At 36.2% G+C, this 22,921-nt stretch overlaps 2 protein-coding genes across 2 annotated transcripts; one reads left to right on the plus strand and one right to left on the minus strand.

Moving 5' to 3' along the window:
- Positions 1 to 1,774: 1,774 nt before the first annotated feature.
- On the minus strand, positions 1,775 to 9,352 carry LOC115437917 (calcium-binding mitochondrial carrier protein SCaMC-1-like). Its single transcript, XM_030161306.1, has 10 exons — positions 8,919 to 9,352; positions 8,627 to 8,753; positions 8,368 to 8,455; positions 8,138 to 8,249; positions 6,398 to 6,556; positions 6,144 to 6,296; positions 5,922 to 6,029; positions 5,626 to 5,793; positions 5,207 to 5,357; positions 1,775 to 2,357 (listed from the first exon to the last, which is right to left on the minus strand). The coding sequence occupies exons 1-10, from the start codon at positions 9,096 to 9,098 to the stop codon at positions 2,176 to 2,178; spliced, it is 1,428 nt and encodes a 475-aa protein (XP_030017166.1). The 5' UTR covers positions 9,099 to 9,352; the 3' UTR covers positions 1,775 to 2,175.
- A 6,565-nt stretch (positions 9,353 to 15,917) lies between these two features.
- On the plus strand, positions 15,918 to 22,795 carry LOC115437115 (protein FAM102B-like). The gene is made up of 11 exons (XM_030160236.1): positions 15,918 to 16,210; positions 17,507 to 17,627; positions 17,863 to 17,892; positions 18,364 to 18,480; positions 18,908 to 18,954; positions 19,880 to 19,983; positions 20,166 to 20,261; positions 20,431 to 20,638; positions 20,893 to 21,029; positions 21,571 to 21,634; positions 21,871 to 22,795. Exons 1-11 carry the CDS (start codon positions 16,065 to 16,067, stop codon positions 21,911 to 21,913), a joined length of 1,113 nt encoding a protein of 370 aa, XP_030016096.1. The 5' UTR covers positions 15,918 to 16,064; the 3' UTR covers positions 21,914 to 22,795.
- Positions 22,796 to 22,921: the final 126 nt, after the last annotated feature.

Below are 22,921 nucleotides of genomic sequence, written 5' to 3' on the forward strand. Positions count from 1 at the left end.
TGGCCCTGTTGCTAGGTAACCCACTTCAATGATGATTCTATGATTCTGGGTATAGTGACATGATTGTAAGGCTATTATATTCCAAAATTACTAATATCTCCAAAAATATAGGTCCTATCAACTTGCTGTTTTCGCTAGTCTCTTCCTTGACCAATAATACATAAGTATGCCAAACTGCAGCAGTCAGATCTTTCCGGATTTGTGTGATGCCCAAGATACACACACAGACAATCCACGTCCCTTTTATGATAAGATTAAGCTAAGATATATTTCTCTTCTGTACATTTACACATGACTGATGAATGCCACTTTGTGGGAATTTTCTTGGTTGATTTTTTTAATTAAAGGAACAAAAACAGAAATGTTTTATATTTTTAATGATCACTGTGTCTAAGGCTATGATTGGGTGTTAGGATCAGAGCTATTACTGCCTTCAAATTTTTATCAGTATTACCAGAATCACATGTAGTCGACACTTTTTCCCATTAATTGTCATGATATTTTGGTTTGTGTAGATATAATCCAAATCAGCCTTTTTTGCAGCAATAATAATGGATTAGATTTTCTATTTTAGCCCTTACAATGGATCCATTATTCATTCACTCTCACATTCACACACTGGTGGTATGAATGGCACTGTGGAATCCACAGTGGATTGCATGGCTGCCAACAGCCCCTCCGAATCCTAGGAGCGAGATATTTATACGGTCACCCATTCCATAAAATACACATATTAAAGGTATGGATGTGCAGGTAGGAGTGATAACTAGATACAGCATCATGCTCCTAAATGATCATACCATGTTTGAAGTTGTGGTAATGTTATAAATTGTTATAAAATGAAAGAGTACATATTTTTCCATCTTACTATATCACTAATGTGCTCATCCTCTTAGAGAAGTTTCAAAACAAGTGTAATAAATATACCAAGAAAATCACATTTCAGTTCTGTATGGCAATGAATGCATGTTTTATTGGCCAGTAGATGGAGCTGTTGCCACACTCAGTCATCTTAAAAAGCAGTCAATTGTTCTTCAAACAAGCCTCACAGTTAAGACCATGTCAGATTCCTGTGTTTAGTTGCTACATACAGAGGTAACATAAGACTTGATTATCATTATGCATCTTAGAAGCCAATATAATTGACCTGATGAAAAAAAAACCAAAACCTGAAGCCATCTTCATTGGTAGATAAAAGTAAAAACTTGCCAACCCTGGGCAGGATGTAACAGTATCCTCCTGTGTCAAACTGTGTGTCTAGGATTGAGGGATGTTAAAATTAGAACAGAGAAAAGACAAAACAAACTCCTTACAAGCTTTCCAGTCTTAAGACCAGCTGTTGCTGTTTTCTTAAATAACTTATATAATTACACAAGGTTAACTATTGTTCTACATGTTACCTCTTTAAAACTAAACGCAGTATGTATTTGTCACTGAGTGGCTATGAGGAAGTTATAAATAAGGCACATTCAAAGGATTTTCGCGTAACTAAAAAGATGTGTTGTATTTTTTTTCACATTGCACAATAAAGTGTCTCTTCATGCAGACAACATTCCAGTGTTTGCAAATATTGATTTTTCAGTGTCACTTATTTTTAGTTAATAGCTGGTGACTGCAGTGCCCTTCGTCCAACTATAGAGCTGATGTCATTGTACGGCAGAAGTTTACACCTTCTAAAAGTGTAAAATTACTTGTGGTGTGTGTGAACTTCAACGTGGCATAACCCCAGTAGTGTTCCTTTTTCCTCATTCAGAGGGAAAGATAAACCATTGTATTTGCTATGTATCATCACAGCCAAGTCTTTCCTACAAAGTGTCTTGTTTTGGTCACAGTTTAAAGATTAAAAACTTAAATTATAAACCCGTTATACAGTCTCATGGTTATGATTTTTCCATTTAGCACTAACTGTGTGTCAAGCATCATTTTGGATGAACATATAGTGAAATGAAGAAGTGTGGCAGTATAAAAATTAAAGCATGCTTAACAAACATTTAATGCTTTAGCTACAGATAGAGCCCCCGTAGGGAGCTGCATACAACGTCCATCCGCTGAACCTTTGTTCCGGCTGGCAGAAGACATGCTCTGTATGTTTGATGTCCTTTTGGTATCATCTCAGTCAACAACTTTTAGTTCAGACAAAGCAAACAAGCTTTTCTTTTCTGTTTGTTTGCTGTGTCATTTGGAGATCCCCAAGCCATTCTTCATGTACTCATAAACCACATAACTAATGCTAACAGCAGGGATGACTTTCATGAAGTTTGGCAAGATGCCTCGATAGAGTCCAAAAAAACCATCTTTGGCTAGAATCTTCTTCATCAGAGTGCTCATGGAAGGCTGGTCAGATGCATCCAGAGTTGCTAGAGCAAAAAAAAAATAAAATACAAAAATAAATTATACATGGGTCCAATCAAGTGAAAGTTAACATCAACGTGACAAAGTAAATTTGCATCCATCATTTATCAAGTGGGCTATTTTTTTAGCTAAAGATCTGTATTTTACGGAACTGTTATCCTTTTTAAAATACCACTTGTAGAAAAAAAGTTACAACCAATTTTATCGATTGTACTTTTTACACCATAGCCATAGCTCGAATTTCACACTAAAAACTATATCTAAAAAAATTTCAAAATTTATTCAATCTGTCACATTTCAAAAGACTATCTGTGAACTGTTACAGAGAAATTACTCCTTATTTGCAATTTACCTATATCAGTACGGACCACCAGAAGTTGTAAATAACACTGTGTTAGTATTAAATACATTAAATAAAGCACTGTGATTATATCTGGCTTGTTTTAAAAAAAAAAAAGTCAACATTTTGGTAATGCATACAATGGTAGAATCGTCCACGTGTTACTATGGCAGCCTGTCCACATGTTACCACATTCTCATGTCAATAAAAGAGACTTTTCAATATTTTACTCCAAAATTCATTTTCAGTATAGTTGAACATAATATCTAGAAGGTTTTGTCCTACTTGATATCAATTTCTGTCAAGAACCACGTGTTTTGAATGTTTATGCAAAGCTTAAAAAATTGATGTCCATTTCAAGTCCACATGTTACAGAGCAGTAATTTGACATTTTTCACCTAAAAATTTTATACATAGTGTTAAAGAGCTTATAAATACCTACTCAAATATGTATAATACATGCATATAAGTTACTCTGCTTACATGACAGAGACTGTTGAACACAAAATGTGTTCACGTGTTACCGCTTGATTGGACACATATGTATATTTTTTTTGTTGACAAAAGCTATGCTGAGAAAGTCTCATTGGCTCAAAACACCCTATATTCACATCGACTAGTGACTGTAACTGTAACATGTAGCTCAAGGAAATATTGGTTTTATGTGGGTTATTATTACTGACTAATAATAATAATAAAGAAAACATTTTCACCATCATTGCAGCATAAACATGAGTACTAAACATACTGCAAAAAAGTGCCTGAAAAACAATAAATAAAAAACTTCAACACGTGCCACAATGGTTGTTTACCAGATATTTTCTATTTCAGGAGAGGTTTTGCTGAGCTTAAAGGAGAACATTTTAAAAGGTAAAAAGGGAAATTACTGCATATCTTATTTGACTTAACTCTTTCAGTGCCATGGGCCGATTAAATCGGCTTTACGAATACAACCTTCAGATCGGCTTTGGAGAACACGCCATATTTGTGTACAAACAAACCATCCACCCCCATTTCTTTCTCACATTTCGATGACGTTCTTTCTGTGTCCCCCTTTTGAGACCAATCAGACGGAAATTTGAGGTCACGCGACCGAATAATATTTTTATATCTTTTTAATGTTTCTTATTCTCCGGTGTTTCATCAGAGGGAGCCCTCCATGCCGGGGGGCGGCTGTGGACTCCGGGGGCTGTGGCGCCTTCTCTCACTGGGGTCCGCTCCTTTCTGGTGGGTGGGGGTCCCAGTTGGCCCTCTCCCACTAGTTGGGATGCGGGGCTGTGTTGCTGGTGCCTGGTCGCCGGGGTCGGCGGCTGCCTCCTGGTGCGGATGGCTCCCTGAGACAGCGCCTCCTAAATTGATGTTTTACTTTTACTTGTACATTTTTGTTCTGGTCTACCCGTGCTCAGTCAGTCTTCTTAAGTATGTGTGAGCTTGTGGGTTTGAATGTATATGTGTGTGTGTGTGTGTGTGTGTGTGTGTGTGTGTGTGCGGGTGAGTGGGTGGGTGTAGGTGGGGGGCGGTACTGATTTTTAAACTGATATGTAAAGCACTTTGTGCTACAGTTTTTAATGTATGAAAAGTGCTATATAAATAAAGATTATTATTATTATTATTATTATTATTATTATTATTATTATTATAAATTATGCAAATTACGATCAATAATGAATCGGCTGCGTCCGGTGCATTTTGAATCTAATCAGCAATCGGTCGGATGTTACCAAGCGGTTTCCTGCAGGATTCTTCAAATATTATAAAAACGATGCGAAATACTGAAAAACGGCCAAATTCTGTGGCACTTTTAAGGCTTATTAGCCCCTTAACTGTCTGGCACCGAAAGAGTTAATGTTTTGTTGAATTGGTTGGGTGTTGCATGTATAATCTGCTCAATAAAAGCACTTTTTTCAGGAAAAGCCACTCAGTATTGTGGGTTCTGTGTTAGCAGTGGCCCTGCAGCTAACATACACACTAGTATTTGCTTATTTATTCCACACTTTGCTCTGGAGATAGACTGTAATTAACTGGTTTGGCCAATAAGTCTGCACCAATAGGACATTTTACATTTTAAGTCTATGATGGGGGATATTAAAAAGAGTAAACTGGAATAACATCCATGGAAAATAATTGTTCAAAAGGTAAAATCACTCACCTATATTTTTTGATTAATTACTTTGAATCTGATATTCAGTTCTTCAGATTAATAAAGCAATAAAGTGAAAGTTACATGTGTAATGTGCTTTTAGTGTGGGGATTTTTGGGGGAAAGGGTGGAGACAAGGTCAGCCAATTTAGCAGCTATCTGCTTTCTCCTGCAGGACACTATGATTATTATATCAGCTGACCTCTACTTTACATCCATAAAGAGGCTAACTCAGGGTTTCATTTAACAAATCAATGGATACTTCTCTCTATTTTAACATAAAATATCAGGTACTGTTTGAGAATTTTGTCACACCTAAACAAAATACTACACACAGTGGAATAATATGCCGTGTACTTTTTGGGCTGAATTTACCTTGTGCCTGCATCCGTGTGCGTACAAGTGCAAGTGGATAACTGGCCAGTTGTCCACAGGTACTAGAGATTGTCCCACAGCCTAGCAACACCAGGACTCCAGGGTTAGCAGAGTCTTTTGGGTGGTATGACAACCACGTGGTCTTCAGAGTCTGGGAGAGAAGTAAATGGAGACAGTGATGGAACTGTTTATCCACATAACACACAAATCATCCAATAAATATAACACAGATAAATGAGTTAATGATAAATGAACAGATAAGTGAGATTGTTATCATGAAAAGTGCAGAGTCAGACTAAAATGCTCTGCACTCTATGATGAAGTGGTTTATTGTGCATGCAAATTAAGTAATTTGTCAAATTGCACTGTGAAGTAAAATATTACTTTAAAGCGACACCCAAAGCACTACTTCTTCATACCTCATAAACTGCGAGGTCTATCCCAGCATAAGGAATGATGCCCAGTAAGTTTGGAACATAGCCCTTGTAGAAAGCCTTGACCCCCTCATTCTTCAGGATCTTCTTGGCACAGTCAAACATTCCTGAATACTGGCCGGTTTTCCTCAGCGTCAGTCTAGTTTTCAAAACCTTCATAAGAAAAATGAAGGGAAAAAAACAAAACAAATGTTGAACTCCAATGTTGAAAGAATGTTGAATGGAGGCCAGCAATTTTTGTTTAATTCAAACATGATGGTGCAGTGCAATGGCTGACTTACCTCCATAGGGTAGATCGCTGTCTGAGCTGTAGCACCAGCCAAAGAGCCCGCCATGAACCTCTGGTATGTCTCTATTTTTTTACCATCTGATGATAACAGCTTTTTATACTGTCACAAAAGACATACAAGAGGAATAAGGGAAATCCCAAGCATTACAACTGTTTGCACTATTATGTAACTGTGATAAGTACCATCGAGCTGGCTTTCAAGACAGTCTCTTACTTGTTCATAGGCCATGAATTTGATGGCTGTCTCAGGTGCGATCTTTAAAACATTGGTGCCATTGCCTCTCCATAGTGACGTTAAACCTCCTTCTGCTATCATTTGCCTGAAACCACCCACCAAGCTTATGTTGTTGGATTTGGAGGCGTGGACCTGTGATAAAAATATATAAAATTACACAACTTACAGGGCAAGCTGCTTCTATTATTATCCTACAAAGGAAGCAAGGATACATTTGGCTGTTTTCTCCTCACCTGCATGAAGACTTTCATTCTGTCCAGAGGGGCAGTGCCGGTACGGGACACAGCACCTGCTACTGCACCTGCGACGAGCTGCTTCCACCAGCCGCCTGTGCTTTTTTCCTCCTCTGTGAATTCATCAGGGATGGCGAGACTGTCACCGATGTCCAGAATCTACATGTATGCAAAACATATTTACTGACATCATCAAAATGCATGCAAATCATTGCTTTTCAATTCACTGTTGTTATAGCAAGAAGTAGTACACCTGCTCATTTCCATGAGCCAAGGGTTAATGAGTTCACTTTGATGTCTTACACGTGGGCGCTTCTATGAAACTGGTACCTAAGAACAGGACATGGAGGCTAAAAATTCAAACAAGATGTAGACTAATGTTATGAAGCAAGTTTGGAAGCACTTGGGGTCTATTTTAAAAATAAATATTTACTGAGAAGAAGAGAAACAATTTTTTGAGATAAAACAAATTTTTATATTATTTTACATTATTTTTAATAAATTACACACTACTTTTCGTTCTCTCACAGGTACATTTTAGGAATTGAACTAATTATGCAAGGCAGAGTGTTTCACAAAAATGACCACTGTTGCAAAATCATTCACGATTTATGTGTTTAAATGGGCAGGTTCTGCATGTAACTCCAGTGGACACAATGGGTTACACACAAAACCTGGAATGAGACTGCCAATTCATTAAAAACCCACATGTATGGATTAGAAAAACCACTAGGATCATCAAATTTAACACAGTGTCTTTATTCATAGTGGTATATAAGACCATTTCAAGCCACATTTTCAAGATAAAATGACATCTAGGTAGCTTTTCCTGTCCCAGTTTTGGTCCTACTTTTGGCCCCAATATTTGATTAAAAATTCATTAATTTTGGGATGGCTCAGAGCAGGAGTGCTTTTTTTTTTTGCATTTATCTGAGGTCATCATTAGGTACATCCTGGGGGGAAATATGTCTAAATTTTTCTTTTATTATTCAGTCTAAAAAGCTGGCAAAGTGCCAGATACCAAACTGTACCCAGTTTTACAGAAGCATCCACATAGGTCTTATACACCATACACAGTCTGGTGTGTGGTTGGTAACATGACACTAAACTTTACGAGAATATTTTGCACTTCTCCTTTTGTGGTCTGTTTGCAGAGTAGCTCAGCAACAGTCCTCTTGCCAAATAATGCACACCAGAGGGCAACATATTAGACACTAACTATAAGGTTTCAGAATTTCAGAAAACACTTATATAATTTTTACTGTATGGGCAGGGTAAGACCTCCTTATCGCTGAGACAAACCTCCTTGTTGGGCAATCATAATCCCTGAGCTGACTGAAGCCTTGTCTTGTAAGCCTTAGCTGTTTCAGATAAACATACCCAATGTTTTTCCAAAAGCACAATAGTATCTAGTAATGACAGTGTTTTGCAGTTACTTACACTGCAGGGGAATGCAGTGGTCAGTAGATATAACTTAAATTTCTTGTGAAGGCTATCTATGACAAAATATGTTGTGCAACACAACAAACAAACCAGTCAGTGTCATTTGCACAAGCGGTGAAGGAGAAAGCTGAAGCAAATGCAGGGTGGCTTCATGACCTAATTATCTTGGACAGACTAGCATTTGAGACCAGCAGCCAAAAGTGACTGCAGAAAAAATCCATAATATCTAACACAAGAGGACTAGACGACATGTGATTTATTCTACTGCAGTTGCCCCAGTATGGTGCACATACATACCGAGGAGTGTTTCCAGTGGCGTATGATCTCTTCCAGGTTGTGTTCAGGGTATAGTAGGAAGTGTTCCCTCCACTCGTTCCAGTCCACCATCATGCTTCCATCTATGTCCATACTAAGGGAACACACATAAAGCCTTCTAACTGTGATCTGATAAATGATTCCATGACTTTCCATAGTTAGGTCATAGGTAGGTACTAGTTATAAAGACATTTTAGAAATGGAGACCAGACCTCTGCAAGATTTTTTGGGCATCTTCTCTGCTGATATTGATGCCCAACTCTGCAAGGGACTGCTGAACCTCTGAGGCATCAATGCGCCCTGATATAACATAAAAAAACACTACATGAAACAAACAGTACCAGTGGAGTTTTGTAAACATTCCTGGCTTGTTTTATTATGCATTGACACTCATGCCAAGTTTTTTTTTTTTTTTTTTTATCTATTTATTTTTACAATAAGACAGCCAGAGAAACATGCTTGACTGCTTACCATCATTGTTTCTGTCCAGGCTTTTGAATGTCAGTCTCAGTTTCTTCTCATGCTCTTTCAGATATTTGGTGAATTCGTTGAAGTCCAGACTCCCATCCTTGTTTTGGTCACCGGATGACACAATTTTCTGCAGAGTGGAGATAAGATCTTAAGGTTTGTATGCCTTCTCAGAATGCAACATGAGAGTCACACACTCAACCAGTCACATAGTTACACTTTTAAGGAAATGCATGCAAAACGAACAGGCCAGGACCTGAAACTCCAGTCCCTGCAGACCCTGTGGCAGTTTTACCTGTGCAGCACCCTGGCGGAATATGCCCATTGCTTTGAGTCCCGCGCGTAATTCGGCGACATCCACTTTTCCATCTTTATTGGTATCAAGCTTCTCAAACAGGTCCTGGTATGACCTCTGACTGTCGGCATCCCAACACCGGGCTTTTGATAGTAAAAACGTCCGTAGCGTCTGAAACATTGTAGCTCTGTGGACGCAGCGTCCAGATGGTCGTCTTCTACTCAGGATCTGATCTGTTTATACATTAATCCGGAAGCATCCATGAACTCTGTTAAATCAACATGTGCACCAGACATTCGAAACCAAAAAAATGTCTTGAATTGACTTTATTTGTAGAGCCTGTCCCGTGCAAAGGCGTTTTCTGAGCTCTGACAGGGAACTGCAGTAAATGTGGGCGGAGCGAACGGCGCTACGTTGAGCGGGATGTTTTCTACGGAAAAGCAGGAAAGATGACAAGATTCCAAAAGCGCTCTAATAAGTAGGATATCCCTTTAGAAATGCACACGTTAAATGTAAACCTTCCTTATCATCTGTAATTTCTGTCTTGTTGTGTGTGATATGTGGAGAATAGAGGGAATTTAATCTCGTCATCAAAGAGGATGTGACAGTAGTGAAACCTACAGTGTAGTATTTTGGACATCCCAGTACCACCACCGGCCACTAGAGGGAGACAGTCCAACACACAAGAGCAAATCTACACCAAAGGTTTAGAGCAGGGGTGTCAAACTCATTTTACTTCAGGGGCCACATTCAGCTAAATTTCATCTGAAGTGGGCTGAACCAGTAAAATTATAACACTGGTCAACAACAAATTTATTGTTTAAGTTTTTTGAGCTGATTTGGAATAATTTTGGTGTGCTGAATCCAAAAATCACATTAATTTTGCTCAATCAGGTCAACTTTCTGAACTATGCTACATATTGGCTTTTTAACATTTTTGCTTACGTTTATGGGCATTTTCACATCATATGATACAAAATTCTTTCATATTTCTTGCAATAAACGAGTTCTGAAGATTTCACTTTTGCCAATTTATGTTTAATGATTTTTTTAATATTACAGGTGAATGAAATGGCATCAACTAGAAGATCTTGCAAAAATAAGCCTGATGTATTCTGCTACATCTGCGGTGAATACACCATTGTACCTAACAGGAACGAAGTCGCAAGTTTCATAAAGTGTGCTTGTCAATCTTATTTTGGTATTAAACTTGGTGACCAAGATAAAGTTTGGGCGCAGATTGTGAGAAGATCAAATTTTTCAAAATCAAATTAGCAAAAAAACCTGACCTGATTGAGAAAAACAGATGTCATTTTTGGATTTAGCGGTGCAAAATGGTCCTAATTCAGTTGAAAAAACCTAGACAACTTGCAAAAAACATTTTTTTTGTAACCCAGTGTAATATAATATGTAAATAATGTCAACTCCAAACTTTCCTCTATATTTTATAGTGAAAAAAGTAAAATTACATTATGAAAATGCTTGCATTTACAAACTATCCTTTCAAACAATGTGAATAATATGAACAAACTGAAAAAATGTGTAATTTTAATAATATTATGCTTAAGTTTATCATTTACACATGTACATTATAACTTACAGATCACAGTGGACCTACAAATACACAAAACATTTAGTAACAGGTGGAATATTATTAACCCTTTCATGCATAGTGGTCACTACAGTGGACAGCTATTCTACAGCTGTTCTCTTATATAGTCATGGATTTTGTTATTTTAATTCCATATCAGCCAACACATTGGACACTCATGCATCATCCCATACACTGCAATTGACAACATTATTGTAACTATGCTGTTCTTGATAAACCTGATCTAACATGTTTGAGTGTAAATCAATTGCTTAATTATTGTTACTAGACTGTAATTAACAACAAAAATGTGTTGTTGTTTTTTTGCATATTATATCCATGAAGTGAGTAATGACTAGTATTAGAGTATGTTAAAATGTGGCAAAACATCCGATTAGCAGCATTAAAATGTTTTTATTTCATAGTTTTCACACAGTAGGTCTGTAAATACATGTTTCTTTGCTTCAAAATTTAAATGCATGGTGTCAAGCTTTTTTTTTTTTTTCTTAATTTTTGCATTATTTTTTCATTTTTGCAACTCCATGAAAAATAGCTTTATAAAAAAAAAATTCAATCCCATTTTTTTAAAGCCTAAAGAGGAATAAAATCACTCAAGAAAAAAATCTTGATTAAGGTTCTAATAATTCATGCATGAAAGGGTTAAAATTGCATTTACTTCTCTTAAGACATTTCAGGTTGTTCATATTTGTTCAGGTTATTCAGATATTTTTGCAATATTGTACTTTGTTTCAGTGTAAATATATGAAAACATTTATATTTACAAAGAGAAAAAATTGGAGTTGTGAGTATTTATAGGTTGACCCACCTGAGATTGAATTGGTCTGAATGTGGAACCTGAACTAAAATGATTGTTGACATCTTAGTATAATTTTTGCATTTCACAAATTCATCCCAACGGCTGGATTGGACCCTTTGGCAGGCCAATTTTGGCCCCTGGGCCACATGTTTGACACCTGTGGATTAGAGTGTACCCCCATGACAGATTAAAGGGGTTATTTGGAAAATTTTATATACATAAAAATAAATATACTAAAACATACCTAATTTTTAAAATCTTCCTATTGGAATTTGAAAATTATATTAAATCTTTAGAATTTATCTATAATAAAAAAAAAGCTCTAACACCCTGGCTATTTATAAACAATTCTTTAATATTGACTGAACTGTGTTGCATTTATTTATTTATATTTGTTGTTGTTATTTTTATTTATTTATTTACTTTTTTATACTATTATTTGTATTTTATGCTTTGTATCTTTAAATCTATGCATTAATTTCTTAAACTTATATGTTCAAATGCTTTTTCCTTTTCGACATCTTATTGTTTGTTCAAATTTTTGTACTGTATACTTAAATGTTTTCAATAAAGTTGGAAGGAAGAAAAAAAATCAGATTAAAGGGGTATTTACCCGGATCAGTACCTAGCTGAAGTACACACTTCAGGTGAAAAAATTTCTCTCCAAATGTTACTCAGCCTTTTTTTTTTTTTTTTACCTCCAAGCTATCTGCTCAACATTGAGCCTTAGCAGGACTAGTGCACCTTATCCACATCTGCAATACTGTGAATTATTTGTATATAGTAAAGCTACTTCTTCCTTCTACATACATTTGTATTTATGTATTTGCCCTTTTATCTTGTGTGCTGCATATATTTTTTGTATTTTAGTATTTTTTCCATAGCCTACAATATTTCATAGTTTAAAATATGTTATCTTATCTTAGCCTGAAAGTACATAAATCTATCCAACAAAATGGGCATTACAATATGAAATGGCTAAAGGATACTTTATTATTCTGTTTTTACCGATAATAAATACTTCTTTGAGTATGTTATTGTTGTCGATAGTCTGTCTGTTCCCACCTATTGACACTTCACTGAAGCTTGGTAAATAAATGTGATTTAAAGGTTGACTGAAAACATGATTTGGTCCAAAAGCTGCATTGGAAGAAGTATTCCTTTAGGAACAAAGATATGCCGAGGATTACCAGTTTGTTAAAGTTATGAGAGAACTATAGAACTCTTAGAACAATATATATAAGATATATATAAAGACAGATAGGAACGGTTTTATATCCTCCAGAGATCCAGCAACACATTTTTGTCCTCTGTAGTGGACAAGAGTTTCACAGCTTTAAAAAAAAAAAGTCCACTGAAAAGGACAGTATTTTTTTTTTTTTTTTTTAATTTTGAAATAAAAAATGTCTCTGAAAAAAACTGTTGCATCATGCTGTTTCCAATCAAGGCAATTATTTAATGTAAAATGGCAAAAATGTTTACTTACTGGGTCTCAGGAGGATATATACCATTCTATATCACTCATAATATATTCAAAAGGTTTGAGAAGTCAGAATGTATTTTAGTGGGTTAAGTTCAAGTTTGAATGACTTCAGCTGAACACTGTGATCCACGATCCCTCAGATGACACTGCTTCAAGAACCATCATTTGTCTATAACTGATAGGACCACATGGGCCCAGGATTACTGTTTGTCTATACTGCAATACAGAGTTACAGCCACCAATACCTGTCTTAACTATGTTATATGTATCATAACTGTGTCCAAATGCACTGACTTCACTAGGTTCAGAGGCATCTGGAATGGACCTCAGTGGAAATGTGGAGTGAGCTCAGTCCAATCAGTATTCCAGGTCTTTTTTTGGAAGAAACAAACACTGTGTTCAGGACTGTAGATGAAAACTCCTTTGAGCTGGCACTTGTAACTGTAGCTATAGATAAATGATAGTTTTCAAAGCTGTGTTTTCTGGCTGATCAGAGCTCACTGTGTTTTGGTTGAGGCTCCAGCCCTTGTTGTTTATGCACTGAAATACATCCAGGCTCATTGAACTGAAGCTCCTCTGCCTGTTTTTACTCCAAAATGACTATATCTTTAATTCCTAGATGCCCCCTCGGTTTACATCACGTGTTTTAAATTCTGTCATTTCATCATTTTAACATATTATTAGCCCTAAATTGTCTCTGGATCAACATTTTCTTGAATTTCATGCAGCTGGAACATCAGGGATAGGAGTCAAAGTAAACTCTAATTTTTGTTTTGCATTTTACATACAATATAATGACATTCTACCTCTGTCTGTTGGTGAAAATCGACATTTATTTGAGCATGACAAAACCAAGCTACATTTACCTAGTTATGAAAAAACTCTTATCTTTTAAGTATTAGTTAATGGTAGTTTCAGATAAGACTAAATTATGTATGTATATCATGTTTATTATAACCATTTATTTGCACTATTATCTTATCTGCTGCTTTTGTCACTGCACTGTTGTCCATATACCCGATACACCAGGGGTCTCAAACATGCGGCCCTGGGGCCAAATGCGGCCCGCCAAAGGTTCCAATGTGGCCCATGGGATGAAATTGTAAAGTCCAAAAATTCCACAGTCAAGGCTGTCGAACTCATTTTAGTTCAGGTTCCACAAACAGACCAATATGATCTACAGTCAAATAACAACAGCAGAATAACCTATAAAAACCCACATATTTTCTTCTTGGTTTGATGTGAAAAAAAATATTACACTATGCCTATAAATAATGACAACTTCAAATTTTTGTCTTTGTTTTAGTACAAAACATAACATTAAATTATGAAAATATTTACATTTACAAACTATCCTGTAACAATAAAATGTGAATATCCTGAACAAATATGAACAGCTTGAAATGTCTAAAGAAAATTAAGCACAATTTTAACAATTTTCTGCCTGTTACTAAGTGTTTAGTGTCTTTGTAGATCTGATCCATAATGCACATGTAGAAATGATAAGTTGAGGCATAATATTGTTAAAATTGCACTTATTTTTCTTAAGAAATTTCAGTTTTTTCAGGTTATTCACATCTTTTTATTTGGATACTTTAGAAAAGTAAGTATTTTCATAATTTAATGGGGTTTTTTTTGCAATAAAACACAGACAAAAATTTGGAGTTGTCCATATTTATAGGTTATTATGTTATTATTTTACTGGTCCAGCCCACTGGAGATCAAATTGGGCTGAATGTGGCCCCTGAAGGAAAATGAGTTTGAGATCCCTGCCATACACTTTTCCATATTGCACCTCCTCAACTTCCATCACCGTTACTGTATTGGAACTCCTGCCACTATTGTAAATAGGTTTGTTTTATATCTTTGGCAGATCTATTTTAATTAATCTGTTATAATACTTTATTTATTCTATACTTTTTATTGTTATTTTCTTTTATTTAAGTAGCATGGCATATTGTATCAAGTTGAGAGAGAAACAGCATTTCCATTCTCTGTAGGCTATGTCCTGCACTCTAGAGCAGGGGTGTCAAACATGCGGCCCGGGGGCCAAACCGGCCCACCGGTGGGTCCAGTCTGGCCCGCAGGATGAATTAGTGAAACACAAAAATTACACTGAAGATATTAACAATCAAGGATGTCAAAATAATTTTAGGTCAATTCCATCTAAAGTGGGTCAGACCAGTAAAATGCTATCATAATAACCTATAAATGATGAAACCACAAACTTTTCTCTTTGTTTTAGTGTAACAAAACAAAACAAAAAAAAAGTAAAATTACACAAAAATGTTAACATTTACAAATTAGCCTTTTACAAAAAACGTGAAAAACCTGAACAAATATGAACAACCTGTGATGTCTTAAGAGAATTAAGAGTGATTGTACCAATATTCTGTCTGTTATTAAATGTTTTGTGTATTTGTAGATCCACTGTGATCTGTAAGTTGTAATGAACATGTGAAAATGAGAAGCTGAGGCCAAATAATGGCATAAATTGTTAAAATTGCAGTTTTTTTTTTTTTTTTTTTTTAAATAAATTTCATTTTGGTCATGGCTGTTCATGTTTTTCCACATTTTTTTAAAGGATGTAAAAATTTTGATAATATAATTTTACTTTTTTCACTCTAAAACATAGAAATTAGACATATACATTTTGGAATTGATATTATTTTTGTACTATTGTGTTATTATTTTAATCATCCGGCTCACTGCAGGTCATATTGGATTGTATGTGGCCCCTGAACTAACATGAGTTTGATACCCCTGCTCTAGAGAATTGAAAATAAAAAACATCTTTCTATATTGATGGTTTCAGTGATGTAGTAGAAGAAGCACTTTCCTCTTGTTTACAGATGCTTTTTAAATGTTGTTCTTTTCCCTACTTCTCCTTGCTTAATTTCTGGTCACAGGGTTGTTAGTAATAGTTTGGAAGTAGTTCAATGAGAGACACTGCCTACAACATGACCTCGGAATTTCTCTGTTTTTCCTGCAGCCAATCACATGTTGGACTTTCCCTTACGTCATGAAATGCATTAGTGTGGGAGTGGAGAACAGATTTGAACTGTGGGTTGGATCTGCAGATTTAGAGAGTGGAGTAGGCAGAAGTAGAAGTAACAGCTGAGTGATCTGGGCAGTGACAGCTCTGAGCAGGGAAAGTGTACAGCTGTCTGTCTGTCTGTCTGTCTGTCTGTGTGTGTCTAACTCCACTCCAGTCCGGACTTGTTGTGTCTCAGTCACGTACACTCAGGAAACACAATGTCGTTTATTCTTATGAAGAAAAAAAGGTTTAAATTCAAGGTAGACTTTGACTTGGAGGAACTGTCATCGGTGCCGTTCGTAAATGGAGTAATATTCTGTAAAGTTCGACTCTTGGATGGTGGCTTTGCCGAGGAGTCTTCACGGTAAGACATTTGACTATTTTTAGCAGCAGCTGTGTTCGGTTATTCGAAACAGCTTTCTAAGATAAGTTAAAATGATGTAATGTTTCTAATAATTTTGTTAGATTCCTTGTTTTGGATTTGTCTATATCTTACTGTTTGACTCGAATAGACATTAACATGCTCTCCCACATTTAGGTTTGCGCAAGTTTTTAGTTAGGTAGTTAACATTTACGCCACAGAACTTGGCAAACTATTAACTAACTAGCTCCATTTTCTTCCACTACCAGCTAAGACTGCAAATATTCTGCATTAACTTACCTAACAAAAGTTTTCTTCTCTGTTAGAAAGAGGCACTAAGCCATAACCAACTGTGATTTAACTTGATTTAAGAACCAAGACCGACAATAAGTTAAATTAAGTAAGATCGTTATACCGTAATGCAAAAGCATACGGATAAAACCATTTTTCCGTTTACCAGTTCAGTGTGTATTGAAGCTGTTGCTAGGCAACAACTGGAGCAGATGTGAAATAAGTTTAAATATTACTACTACTATTACTAGTGGTTCTATTACTACTGCTACTAATATTAGTAATGATAACTAATAATAAATTAAAAATATAATAAAATATTAATATCAGGGTAAAGTGATTCAATTCCATTACAGGGACTACCTCCTTCTCTGTTTTTGATTTGCCTGTTATTATCTATTCAGTAAGTAAATGTTTATTTCTATTCATGTGTTTAAATACTGGTTACAAAAGACAAGAAAACTCTCTGAAAAGGTTAATTCCCTGCAGACTTTAATTATAAACGTAACACTTTAATGAGTCACTCTGGAAAACAGGCAGTCACACAGCACGTCAACCTCTGGTTCTCTTTACTTTGCCATGGTAACTGTCTGTAAACACTGTGTTCATGGTCTTATCCTGCTCCAACCGCACCTTGTTCACTTTCAAAAATAAATGATAATTACAAGCCTCCTTATAATGTTTTTCAATGTTTATGTGGCAATTCCCAAGATATTTAAGATATTTTCTTTCCCTCTGACAGCTAAGTAAGTGAATCTGTCATGTATGAGTATACTTAAGAAAATAGCACAAAGCAAAAAGGCACATCACTAAAGATAATTTCACTGACCAATGGAAACGAACTAACATTGGTTTTCAAAATGTTTTACACTCTGGGACACACCAGCCTAACATACTATTGGCAATTAAAGCAAAGATCTGGGAATTTTGTGATTAATATTTGTTGCTTTTGTCTGTATGTTTTGTTTCCTGTATGTAGTGCTATTTCCAAATATGCTTCTCTCACAGGGAGCCTGTCCAAGCCAACTGTGTACACTGGAAGAGGAGATTCTCTTTTGTCTGCAAGATGAGTGCAAATGCTGGAACAGGTGTACTAGACCCCTGTGTGTGTCGGGTGTCGGTGCGCAAGGTACAGGACATTCTTATGGTCAAGATCTGTCGATACTGCTAAAACACATGATGGTTATTTTATACACGCACCAAATTTAGTGGAGCTTGAATGTGCTGGAAAAGAATTACTGTTAACTTGCTACCACATCAAATCAGTTTGTATTGACAATAGTCCTGCCAGGAGTCACTAACATTTTGGTGGGAACAGTAGTTGCAATGAAACACTAATTAGTTTGTATATTCTGTCATTGCAGGAAATGAAGGGTGGAAAAACATTTGCAAAGGTAGTATTCTCTCTCTCATTTGTAATAATGGCATCTGACATTTGTATCTCATTTGTAAATTAGATTTTGATGTAAACATAGCAGCTTTAGAGGTTAAGAGGTTTATTATTAGTCTTATCATAAACCTGTTATCTTAACCACTGGCCTCCAAGTGCCCTTTGAGAACTTTTCTGTTAGGTGAGTCTGTTTACTGAGAAAGTGTTTCATTCCTAGCTTCCGGCTTCTGTTACTGATTAAAAATGAGCAAATCAAACCCTTTGCTGTGTTAAACAATAACTTCAGTGAAAAGTTGAAGAATATACTTGGACAGGGTTTGCTCTGGTTTAAGTTCATATAACACCCTATTATAATATGTTATAATTGTTGTTGTTATCATTATTATTGTTTTTCTTATTCTTGTTCTTATTATTATAGTGATTTGGTGATTTGAGGAGGCTTCATTATTATTTTGTCTCTTACAATCCTGTGCAGCTGGGCTTTGCCGACTTGAACCTGTCTGAGTTTGCTGGGTCTGGGAGCACTACACGACGGTGTCTCCTAGAGGGTTACGACACTAAGAACACCAGACAGGACAATTCAATCCTCAAGGTATGATGGCGAAGCAAAGCACAGTAACAGAATGTTATCCTGTGACATACATGTATGGTATGAAACTTCTTGGTTTAAAGATCTCTACCATACAGAGAATTTGTTGGCTCACTCTGATATTTACTCTTGGATAGCTTTGCAAAAGTAATATTTTTCATATAGCACATGGTGTTAAGACAACCTGTTTGTCTATTGAGCAAGTCACCAGCACTTTCACCATCAATATTTGACACTGTGTTTAAGAAAGCAGTATGTATGGTGCTGATGAAGATCCTGTCTGTTCAGTCTATATAAGACATGTCTAAACTTGTGTTCTCTGTCTGAACTTGGAAATGAATGTGACAAATGCACATTCTTCAGGTATATTCTAGAGTTATTTTATATCTTATCCTTAACCTTAGCATAAGCTTTTCTGTCTGTGTTACAGGTTGTCATCACTACACAGCTCATGTCTGGAGACCCCTGTTTTAAAACGTAAGAACCCATTATAAGTTTACTCATCTTCATTTCATTTTATTTTATTTTGCTCATTACCAAATACATGGTATGGAGCACAAACACCATTTCATAGCAGAAAAAAACAATGATATACATTCAACAATAACAAAATTTATTCATTCATTCAACCATCTCCAAACTCGTCAAAGAATATGTCTTTTAGTTAATTAATGTTACTTCTGCGGTTACTAAGGAAGTATGGTTTTCACTTGAAAATGTCTGCATCTTACTAGTCACAACCACAAAGGAAGATGTCTTCTTCACATCCTGTCTGTGACTAAAGTGAAAGCACATTCTTGTCTGATTTTACTGATGTCCACAGAGTATAAGTTTGAAAAGAACGATTTTGTTGCTTAAGTCTTATCACAGCTTTATCTGAACTAATGATGCCTCACCCTGACATTTATCATATTAGATCATCTCAACCTGAGGTTGTGTTTTCAGGAAAATCAGGATCTATGAGTACATCAGTTTGTCTCAGAGGACATGAAGTAACGTTCCTGGCAAACCTGTAGCATATGCAAACAACTAGGTTTCTTTAATATAGAACAGTAATTTACATCTTTCTCTGTTTTCTTCACATTCCATCTCACATTTAGTGTAATAATACACTCTGTCGCTACCTAGGAAATGTGTTACATGTAAACTCAAGGACAGCCTTGTCATTCTTACCACACAGTGTTACTCATTGTGTGTGGAGCGTTTACAACCCTGCTAACCGGTTGTATGTCACTCTTTGTTTGCCTCTCCACCTTTGAGAAAAAGTTCTATGGACTAATGATGTAACCACATCATTTAACCACTGTTGGTTGAACATTTAGATGAGTCAGTTTCTACAGCTCTGAGCAATACCTTAGCTACTCCCATTCAGTAATATTACTTCTTCCTGTGTTCACTGCAGACCCCCATCTACAGCTATGACACTGGGTATTCCGCAGGCTGAAGCTGAGTCTCTCCTTGAAGATAGAAAAGGCGGGGACCTGCATATTTCCCATACAGTCACAGGTACATGCTGACTCTGGTGCTGCTCAGTTCTGTTCCATGTTAGAGTTAGTGATATAATTAAGCTTACATATAACCAGCACTAACAGTGTGAGGATAGTATATTTGTTCACTTTAACAACAATCACAGTAGTTTTTACAGATTTTACTTGGCCTGGAAAAAGTTTGCAGTTTGTATCTTTTAGAAACTCCAGGGAAGTCAGTATCTGTCCCAGAGGAGTTGGTGGCCTATGGACACTCCAGAACATCAAGCTATGCAAGTCAGCATTCAAAAATCTCAGGTATGAAGCACAGAGATACATATTCATTAACAACATTATCGTATTTGTTTGACACATTGTAAAGCTGGAGTAACATTTCTACATTAACATATCTAAATACATACATATTTTATGACATGTACTTACAATATATGAAATGTTTCACACTTTATATTTTCCTTTCCTGCAGGTTACAGTTCAAATCACTCCAGTTTAACAGAACTGAGTCATCGAAGGAGCCCATCAGGAGGTTCTGCCTCCACAGGCATTGGTAGCATCCTGGAACCCAGTGAGCAGCATTCAGAGAGAGGAGAAAGGGAGAACAGGTCCACCCCCCCAGTTTCTGCAACCGGCCCTCATGCCCCTGAAAACCCTTCCACTCCCATTAAGGTTATCAGGTAATACACAGTTATTCAGGTCCACAGGTTGAAAAATAATGTAGGAAAGATACAAAATGCAATTTTAGCAGACAAAGTTAAAACTGCATTTTGCATCTCTCCATCAAAATGTTTTTGAGGAAGAGATGACTTGGAAAAAATTTTGATTAAATATCTTAATAACAGAGGTTTCAAATCTCAACCACAAATGGATTGTGCATTCATGTGCCCTTTTGTAATACAATTTTTCACGCTTTCTTATGCTTCTCCATCAGACATCCAATAAAACAGAATTCAATGGAGAATCAGCTGAAGCGGGTTGATGCCACAAGAGTGGACGCCGATGATATAATAGAGAAAATCCTGCAGAGCCAGGATTTCAGCCATGGCTTCTTGGACTCCAGCGCAGAGGGTATGTACAGTTAATCCATAACTTAGTGGATTTATTAGTGCTGGCTGGGAATATTGCCTAGAGAGCCAATTTGAGGTGTTGCAATGCAACAATGCAATGTCTGTAATACTCCCAAGTAAAGATAATGTTGTAAATAAGATACATGTTTGAGTTAAACTTTAACTTTAATCAAAAAGTCAATTTGATAAGGGATTAAAGAGGCTGAATTGCATTTAGCACACAGTGTCACTGCCATATCTCCTTTTTCTTGGAAAATAACAGATGCCTCTTTCCTCACTGTGATCAGTGTTGGACACTTTTTTGTAAGGGATGCATTATTTTCCACTATTCTTTAGTAGCCTACTTCCCCTATGCTTGTCCAATCACAATGTATCATTCATAGTTGTGTATGCCTACCTGTCAGTTGTATTATCAGCTTGTGTACAAATACCAGACTAGCAATTTATTTTTAGCATTCTTAGAAATTGACGTATTTCCACCTGTGCAGTTTAAATGGTAGTATCTTAGTGTCTAATTTGTGTTTGTGTATGTGTTGCTATAGAGGAGGGGCTCAGCTTGTTTGTTGGTCCTGGTGGGAGTACAGCCTTGGGAAGCCAACACACAAGGTGGGTGTGTCTTATGTAACTGCGGGCTGTGGGTGTCACACATAAGGCATTCACAACAATTGGGGAAACTATTACAACTACGCTAAAAATTAGATTCACAGCTTCATATTAAACATATAAGTTGTTTTTTGTCATGTCAAATTTAATGTTTGGGGACTTTCACTTTGACACAATTCACTCATATCATAGCCACCTTCATTTCCTGCCGTGTAAGACATTGTGGCATTCTGTTTCAGGGTCGCAGCTGGGGCCTTTGAGCAGGTGGTGATCAAGCGCTAGGCTTTAGAAGGCATGTGGGTGCTGTATTACACCCATTGAGGTGACACAAGACAGAGCAATGGAGCTGATGTTGGAAATTGCTCTTCACTCAATCCAGGAGATTTCCTTACTCTTATGCAACCCCACTGTATCTGACCTATAGCGTCTTTTTATCCAGGAGAGCCCTCTAGTGCCCAAGCTTTGGTGTTGAAGAAAACATTACTGTGGGACATTTTGGTGATATCTGACATATTGACATAGTATCTGTTGATCACTTTGCTCAATGAAAATTTAAGTGGATAAGTACTGTATTTCCTCGTTCATATTGAGTTAACTCTGTTCACCCCTCTAAAATGACCTTTAACTCCATTATTTAAGAAAAAAAGGATTTTAGAACAATATTCTATTTTGTGTCACTCTATCACTGGTACCAAAGTGTATTTTTTAATATTTTATTTGTAAAATAACTGGGTGATTGAGTTAAAATAACTGACAAAGGGATGAGTTGTTTCTCTTAAACCACTTATACTGAGCGCATAAAGGTTATTTCACAAATTGTTGCAGTTTTGTTGCCTTAAATGCTGACTAATATGATGTAACTTATTTATATGTAAGTAGCAGGAATGTATCAAGTTTGTATATTTTTTGTTATATACAATAGTTACATCATCATTGTGCATCAGATCAGTATCTTAAGCCCACTGGATACTCTCATTTACCTAACTGAGAGCTTTATGGCTACTTAACAGTTTTTTCTCTTTATTTATCTGTATTTTGTATTTTTAGGACTGTTTTCTGCAAAGTGAAACATAAATTATTTTGTACATATGACAGTTGTTGGATGATCTATATGCCACATGTAAACAGTTCATGTATTCAAACAATAAATTTTTTTTACCTTCATGGAAGTTGTTTGTTAAAATGTTTATATCAATTAAAATGAAATGAAACTAACTGGTCATTCAAATCAGAGATGATGACTTCCGCAAATATGACTTTCAAATTAAACGCCTTTGAGGATGATCTTTA

Source organism: Sphaeramia orbicularis, chromosome 17, assembly GCF_902148855.1.
Source record: "Sphaeramia orbicularis chromosome 17, fSphaOr1.1, whole genome shotgun sequence".
Lineage (NCBI taxonomy): Eukaryota > Metazoa > Chordata > Actinopteri > Kurtiformes > Apogonidae > Sphaeramia > Sphaeramia orbicularis.

Coding starts and splice junctions, on each gene's coding strand:
- LOC115437115 (XM_030160236.1), top strand. CDS start 16,065: ATGTCGTTTATTCTTATGAAGAAAAAAAGGTTTAAATTCAAGGTAGAC. Junction 17,628..17,862: donor GTCGGGTGTCGGTGCGCAAG/GTACAGGACATT, acceptor CTGTCATTGCAG/GAAATGAAGGGTGGAAAAAC. Junction 18,481..18,907: donor AGGACAATTCAATCCTCAAG/GTATGATGGCGA, acceptor TCTGTGTTACAG/GTTGTCATCACTACACAGCT.
- LOC115437917 (XM_030161306.1), bottom strand. CDS start 9,098: ATGTTTCAGACGCTACGGACGTTTTTACTATCAAAAGCCCGGTGTTGG. Junction 6,030..6,143: donor AATTCATGGCCTATGAACAA/GTAAGAGACTGT, acceptor CTTTTGTGACAG/TATAAAAAGCTGTTATCATC. Junction 5,794..5,921: donor CAGCGATCTACCCTATGGAG/GTAAGTCAGCCA, acceptor TTTCTTATGAAG/GTTTTGAAAACTAGACTGAC.